The sequence below is a fragment of the Phyllopteryx taeniolatus genome, chromosome 11 (genome assembly GCF_024500385.1).
Source record: "Phyllopteryx taeniolatus isolate TA_2022b chromosome 11, UOR_Ptae_1.2, whole genome shotgun sequence".
Lineage (NCBI taxonomy): Eukaryota > Metazoa > Chordata > Actinopteri > Syngnathiformes > Syngnathidae > Phyllopteryx > Phyllopteryx taeniolatus.
Window position 1 is genome coordinate 29247903 of NC_084512.1, and position 7620 is coordinate 29255522.

The 7620-nt window shown below is 49.9% G+C and overlaps 1 protein-coding gene and 1 long non-coding RNA gene across 2 annotated transcripts in view; both read left to right on the plus strand.

Annotated features, from left to right (window-relative positions):
• Window positions 1-292: 292 nt before the first annotated feature.
• Window positions 293-2013, plus strand: LOC133485660 (uncharacterized). The gene is made up of 2 exons (XR_009790749.1): window positions 293-453; window positions 1143-2013. It is a non-coding gene; the product is annotated as an uncharacterized LOC133485660 (long non-coding RNA).
• A 1144-nt stretch (window positions 2014-3157) lies between these two features.
• znf318 (zinc finger protein 318) overlaps window positions 3158-7620 on the plus strand; it is a 14914-nt gene continuing 10451 nt past the window's right edge. Inside the window, exons 1-4 of the mRNA XM_061789687.1 lie at window positions 3158-5374; window positions 5517-5620; window positions 6440-6818; window positions 7572-7620. The exon at window positions 7572-7620 is cut by the window's right edge and continues 1086 nt beyond it. Of these exons, the coding sequence (XP_061645671.1) occupies window positions 5135-5374; window positions 5517-5620; window positions 6440-6818; window positions 7572-7620 (772 nt within the window). The 5' untranslated portion in view covers window positions 3158-5134. The remainder of the gene's footprint in view (window positions 5375-5516; window positions 5621-6439; window positions 6819-7571) is intronic.

Here is a 7620-nt window from a genome sequence, read left to right on the forward strand (position 1 = left end):
GTGTGACGTCATCTACGTAATCCAATGCAAATCCTGCAATAAAACCTACATTGGAGAAACCGGAACGAACCTTCAGCACCCCAAAACCGAACACCGGAAGGAAACGGGAGGACCATTCACCAGGAGAAGAAGAAGACCAAAAATGAGCCATAACAGATCACTGCTGAAGAAGCAACCACTTCACGGCTTGGGAAAGTGGGAACGTCATCACATCGGAAACCGGGTCTTACAAGAGACGGATAAAGGAGGCCATCCAGATACGAAATACGGAAGCGTGGCGATAACATGGACAGGGACGAGGGAGCGTGGGTGCTCCCGCACACCTGGGACACGGTTCTTCAATGACGGGCGGGGGGGGTCGGGTCAGGGAACTCTACTTGGGTTTCCTGACCCATTCGGCTGTTTTTAGACGACTCGCGCCAGGCAGCAGTGACAGCCGCCACTATCAGCAAGGTAAGAGATTTCCTCTTCAGTGAAATCAATCTTTTTTATGAACATTACAACTCTTATCAAAAATAAAAAAAGCAACGAATCATATAAACAGTTTTTCAAAACTCTGAGATTGAGATTCTTTTTCAAGCCACTCTGATCTTTCTGACAAGACTTTGTTCAATCAGGAATGCGGTGTGACCGATTTATAAGTCGGATGATTTTATCCCTTATCCAAATCAACTTTGCCGATTAAACACCGATATGTCAAATCCGTGAGTGTCGAAGTCGCGCAGAATGTCCTCCTTTGTTGACTCCATGGAGCTGTGAAGGAGTGAGCCTCAAGGCCGAGGGGAGCTTCCCGACAGCTGCGTTTGGAACCACGTAGCCAAGTTAACCACGACTCGGCACGTCACCTATTTCAGTTGAAGTCTCTCTGCCGCGTGTCGTGCCGATGCACCTTTCGCCGCGTCGGTCACGCTCTTCATTGACATTGCATCGCTGAAATCGGCTAGTCTAGCTTAAGCGATTCCGCCGCGTCGTCGCCATCCTTGCAGAGCGTTGGCTGACGGCCTAAAAAGCATGTTTGAGAGTACAGCGGACGATCGTTCGTCAGCCGCGGCGGGTTGGGGCACATTTAAAGAGCGATAGGAACGCTAAGATGAGATCGACACGACATTGTGTTCCATGGCTTTTTTTTTTGTCTTTGGCAGAATATTCAGGCTGTAACTGCAACGCACCGTGTCTGCGACGGACTGACGGAAATGTGTCATTTCAAATGCGACTCCGTTCTGACGTGGACAAAAGGCACCTGTGACTTTTCTTTTCTTTTACTTCTTATGAGCAGAAGTAGCCCGATGTTGTACTTGATTACTGTTACTTGACAACAGTATGACTCGAGGAAATGTCAAAAGTTGTCATCCAAATAATGACTTGCTAAAGAGCAAGTCCTCACTGACAAAACTATTCAAGTACTGCGTAACTAGTGAGTCTCTTCGCATTTATTTATTCCATCAGAGCATGAACGTCAAATAAAATAAGGGCAAATTCAGATATCGCTGAACAATAACACTTCATCTCAAACATAAGAACACAATCAAATATTTGTAAAATAATGAGGCAAATCCAACAAAGTTGGTTGTTTCTAATTGGGCCAATGATACACTACTCGTGCACTCCCTGTAGTCGTCTCGCCACGCTGCGCCATTTGCATATCTGCTGTTGACCGATACTGGCAACATTTGCACAATCGACATCGTCCCAGATGATCGCGCAACTCGTCACTTTAAACCGCCTGCACTCCTTCAAGTCTCCACGCTCCTTGCACCGGACTCTTGCAATATGAGTCAGTCAGTGCTAGAGGAGTCTGCCTCTTTTGCACAATTGTCAAAAAATCAAGAAAAAATGTACCGGCATTACCAGACAACTATTAACCCTTCATTGCTCAGCGACTGTTTTTCTGTCTCCAAAGCGTTCTCTGCCAATCGACCGTCTGTGGTCGTACTCGAGCGGCTCCGACGACCGGAGACAAATTCCTTGCGTGTTTTGGACATACTTGGCAAATAAAGATGATTGTGATTGTGATTGTGTCTACTTCTGACCGCAGAGATGCTACGGCGGCTACGACAGGGCCCTCCCTCGAGGAGGCTGCGCTGACGAGCTGCCGTATCCCGATGGAAAACGCCCTCCTGCTCCCGGAAGGGAAAAGATGTGACTTAAGTGTGGCGGCGTTAACGGGTTTCCCGCTAACCCTGACCTTAACCCGTCCTAAACAGCCTTCAGACCCAACCCTAGCCCGAAACCTAAACCTAACCAGAACAAAGCTCTTTGTTTTTTATTTCGGACAAATGGGATACACGTTTGGGATGGTCATCTCGTTCCATATGCGTAGCCTGCCCTATCCGCGAAGCAGGAACCGATCATGTTGCAGCGGGGCGTGTCCTGCCTGCCTGGAAATTATGCGGGAATCCCCATAACGCCATGAAGGCACTCGAGTGTCACGTTAGAGACTAAAAACCCACCCGTCCGTTTTCTACGGGGGTCCCGGGCATGCTGGAGCTGGGCGAGAGGCGGGGTACAACCCTGAACTGGGCGCCAGCCAATCGCATTCACATTCACACCTACGGACAATTAGGAGCGTTGAGTGAAAGTAATTATATATATATTCTTTGTTGTCGAGGTGGTTGTTGTTTTATTATTATTCTATTTCTTTTTCTTTTCACACATTTTCCATCGGTTTGCCCCCGGAGTCTGCGGGGGCGGGACTTTTTTTCGCTCCTTCCTGATTTCGGGGGGTGGGGGGAACCACCGGGTTCGACCTCCTGGGGAGTAATGGTGGGGTGGTTGGCATTGGGTCCCTGCGGCCGGTTGTCGGGGCGTGTCCCGTCCGCCGGGCTGCTCTCTGGTGGACCCCTGGGCCTGATCCCGCCCCTCGATTGATTGGGCGGGGTCCTCAGCCGTCGCGGTGCGGCCACAGCAATTGAAGGCCACTTGTGTCAGTCTTTACGCATCATTTTACTTGCATGTATCCAAAGGGACACACCCCTAGGACTCTTTCACTGGGTGTGGGGTCACCCACTTATTGCGACAAATAACTCATGAATATGTACTTCTATGCTTGCGTATCCCCGCACTTATACTCTCGTCCTGTAGACTTTTATAATTTACGTAATTAATGCCACCACACTTCAGGTGTACAGTGGGGTTGACTGCATGCTTCGTGTCCTGTCCTTCCCTCATGCAACACTCCGATTTAATGTTTCATTGTTGTAGATAATGTAATGATTGACTTCTCTCATCCTGTTTACAATGAGTGCTTTGTCTTTTGTCTTTGTTTCTCTCTCCCGTCTAGAAACTTTGTTCTGTTCGACTGATCAAATCTGCTGATTCTCAATAAAGCTCAATTCTAATACCACAGCGGAAGCTTCAAAACTCCACTGTGACACTGTAAAACTGTTCCGGCATGAAAGGGTTCTGGGGACCGGGGTTCAAATCCCGGCCCCGCCTGTGGGGAGTTTGCATGTTCTCCCCTAACCTGGGTGGGTTTTCCTCCCAAAAACATGCGTGGTAGGTCGATTGAAGACTGTAAATTGCCCGTAGGTGTGAATGTGAGTGCGATTTGTTGTTTGTTTCTATGTGCCCTGCGATTGGCTGGCGACTGGTTCAGGGTGTACCCCGCCTCCCGCCCGAAGACGGGTGGGATAGGCTCCGGCAGCCCGCGACCCGCGTGAGGAGAAGCGGTAATGGAAATGGATGGATGGAAACCTCAAGCAATCCTTGAACCAACGTCTTCTCCCGAGCACCGGCGACGCCCACCAAGTTTTTCCTCCTTTTTCCCCACCACACACAATACATTGGTGCGGTGCGTTGTCGTCATGGTAACGAGTGCATCCGGTCGCGTTGACCGGTGACACGTTCTCTGGTTCCGCCTCTCCAACAGTGTTTGATAAAGCCCAGTGATCGTAAAAGACGCCATGCGGTGGTGTCGCCATTCTCTGACCGACAAGTTTGTCTTGTCGTCTGATCCGGGCACACGAGAGAATAAGGACAGAAAAACAAGCTGGAGAAGTTTTTTCTGAATTTATTCAGCAAACAGAACATACAAACACAATCGCCAGGGGATGAACTTCTACAAGCAGTGGCAAAAAGGCAGATGATCGTATTACAAAAATACAAAAAGTTGAATCGCTTTCGCAGTGTCGTCGTCTTTTTCTTTAGGCTCCTTTTTCATCGTCATCCTTTTCCACGTAAGCTTATCTCTTGCATCCTCCTCTCGAACACCAACTGCCCTCACCACATCCATCGACCTTCTCTTTGCTCTTCCTCGAGCGGCTCCATCCTCATCACCCTTCTACCAATATACTCGCTCTCTCTAACTTTGTCTCCAAAACATCGAACCTCGGCCGTCCCTCCGATGAGCTCGTTTCTAACCCTCTCCAACCTGAACCTCAACATCTTCATGTGCTCTGCTTCCTGGCACATATATTCTATCTTAACTTGGGCTAATCTTCATTCCTCCCCTTTCCACTCTCTCAGGCATCCACCTTTCTAAATTATTATTATTATTATTTTATTTGTTGTTTTGTTTATTGATTTGCCGTTGTGTTTAGTTATTTGTTGTTGTGATTAATGGGTTTCTATTTGCTGTTGTGATGAGTCGTTTGCTGGTGATTTGAATTTGCCATTGTTTAGTGTATATTGTTTGCCGTTGTGTTCTTTGACTTGCCATTTGTGTTTCGTGTTTTGCCCTTCAGGGCCACCACACTTACGTCATCAATGCTCGCCGTCGCGCGATGAAGCCAGTTTTCCGAATGCCCTTGAAACAGGGCTGTCATTTGCGATGTTCGAAAGGAAGCTCCATTCCAACAAAGGTTAAGGAAAGGTGGCTTAAAGGTTCGGAGATTGGACTTTCCGAGGAGGCCCACGGGCAGTTCGCAAACCGCCGATGAAGGAAGAAGTCGTGTCCGCTCTCCAGTCCGCTAGTCGGCGCTCATGCCCGCGAATGACGTTTGCCAGCCGCCATTCAAACGCATCGAGAAGGAGACGAGCACGGATCCCCCGAGCGGACATTTAGCTTTAGCTTTAGCATCGGCTTGTTGTTCGTGTTGCTTGGCCGGCTCTCCTTCACCAAAACTAAAGTGCGCGAGAACCAGCACCGTCAGTCGCTTTCGCGTCGGTCGTCGTTCGCTCCCTCGCGCGGTGAAGCATGTTCCGCGGTCGGCCTCCGCCGCGGGGCTTTTACCGGCCGCCTTTCGAGGCCCGCGGCCCGCACCCGTCAGCGGGCCACAGAGACGACAGGATGCGGGCCAGATCTCCTTACCGCCCGGGGTACCATCAGCGCGGACCCCCTGACTTCCGTCGCTCTCCGCCGCACCGCGGCTACTATCATCCCGCCTCAGGAGGACACCGAGGCGGCCAGCACCGCCCCGCCGCTCCGCTCAGGGAGGTTAGCCGGCCACACGCTACATTCGGTCGGGAGCGCGCACTTCTTGACGCGCGTTCTCTGCGGGACTGCGAGATAAAAGAAGTTTTGATCGCAAAGAGAAACAAGCGAGTGATGTCGATGATTGTTTGTCGTTTGTGTGCAGAGGTCTCCGTCGTCTCCTCGCCCTCGCCTTCCCATCGACCACAAACTGGTCATCACGGTCGGCAACGAGCTGACGAGCTCCGCACCGCCGCGTCATGGCGACAGGTCCGAACTTGTTGTTGTTGTTGTTGTTGTTGTTGTCGTCGTCGTCGTCTCACAGTAGCAACGTGACAAGCTTTGCCGCAATGACAGCGTGTCTGAAACGGCCGCTTCAATGCGACAATTTACATCACCGAATGATGGCTTGTGGATAAAAGAATGGCGTTCTTGTGTGATGCCTTCTCCAGCGAAGCAAATGTGGTCCAAAAACGCCTTCAGCTTGAATCCAGGAACGTAGTTCCAAAACCAACTTGCATTTAAAAAGGAACAGTATACATTCCTACCCACTTGTTACATTTATTCACTTGGTTTAGTTATTCCATTGACAATGATTTGCCATTCGTTTGCGCCATAAAGGAAACGACAATCACAGTGGGTTTTAGAGTTTAGCGTAATAAATTAGAGTAAAGCAGCATAGCTTCTTATTTCTCCTGGACACGTTTCGTCTCTAACTCGGAAGCCCTCCTCGATCGGCTCACAGATTGACTTCAAATAATATCTAACAATGAGCTGGTACAGGCCAACATCCTGAGGGGTTCTCCAAGTGGACGAAACAAAACGAGCGTGACGTTTCAAATGGCGTCACTTGCCTGGAAAAAAGTCCACTTAAATGGAGCATAGGTGAAAAGAGCCGTTGAATACATCGTGATCGTGACTTGATTTATTCATTTGAAAGAACCATTACGTGTTTTTTTTTTTTTTTTTTTTTTTTTATAGAAGATTCCACAAAGATGGCAGCCGCTTGTCACATTGCTACTTAGTCTGCCGCTGCCGTTACCGCGGGAACACAGACCGACTCACTGTTTGTTCTGTGTGACGCCGCAGAGACCGAAGTCCGGTCCGGAGTCGCGGACGCAGCAGGAGTCAGGCGCGGAGCAAGAGCCGCCATCGGAGCCGGGGTCGCAGTAAGTCCGGGTCCAGGTCCAGGTCCAGGTCCAGGTCCAGATCCAGATCCAGATCCAGATCCAGATCCAGAGGGCGCAGTCGAGGGCGGGCGTCCAGCAGGGGGCCGAGCCGGGCCTCCAGCCGCAGCAGGAGGCCCAGTCGCAGCGGCTCCAGCGGCAGCGAGCGGTCCTGCTACACGAAAACGTTCGACGAGCTCAACGTGGCGCGACGGAGGAAGGAGCTGGAAGACTTGTTGTGTCTGCCCACCAAGTCCATCCTGAAGAAACGCTCGGACTACGACCACTCTCCTTCAGTCAGGGTGCGCTCGCCTTCCCTCGAAAGCCCGACGTTCACGCACGCACGTGTGCGCTCGCTCGATGACCAATTAGAAATGCATCGACGTAAAAGTACCTTCCTAGAAAAGCGCTTTGGTGGAAGTCGGTTGCCCTGGCAAAGGTTATTCAATGGTAATGTACTTGAATATCCAAAGGAATTTTCCCACATTTAGTTGTACCAAAGTAAAATTGAGCGATTCAAGTTTTGGTGATGTTTAGAATGATTTGAAATGTATTTTTATGTATTTAGTCGACTTGAGTGTCGCAGTGAAAAATCCGTCAGACGGCGGATGAGTGAATTTGTCTCGGCCACGCTAAGCTGCCCGCCGCGTCTCAGAACAAGCTCACGATAACTCAAAGGACATTTCAACTCCTTTTCAATTCCTTTAAGCTACTAGGTTGGATGCACATCATCCTTCACTCCAATGTACGAAATGGTTTTCTGGAAATACACCCACCCACGAGTGTGGTGTGCTTTGTACCCTAATAAGCCAATACAAAATTCGGGGTGATGTTTTACACACACACACACAAAAAAAAGCCAACAACTTCGATATCGCTTAGCTACTTTTGTCCCTTTATTGTACGCTGGGTGCGTGTTATTTTTTGTTGTCGCCGCCGGAAATTTGGTGGCGAATGTTCAGTTCCATCTAGTGGGGCTGCACGGCTCACTGTGTGGCTGACTTTCGCTTTCCTTTGTCGCTGAGGTATTTTTGCGCTTGCGTGTTTGTGTTCAGAGTTCCGACTCGGGCCTGTCTCACGTGGCGGAGGAGCTGCTGCGGGCCG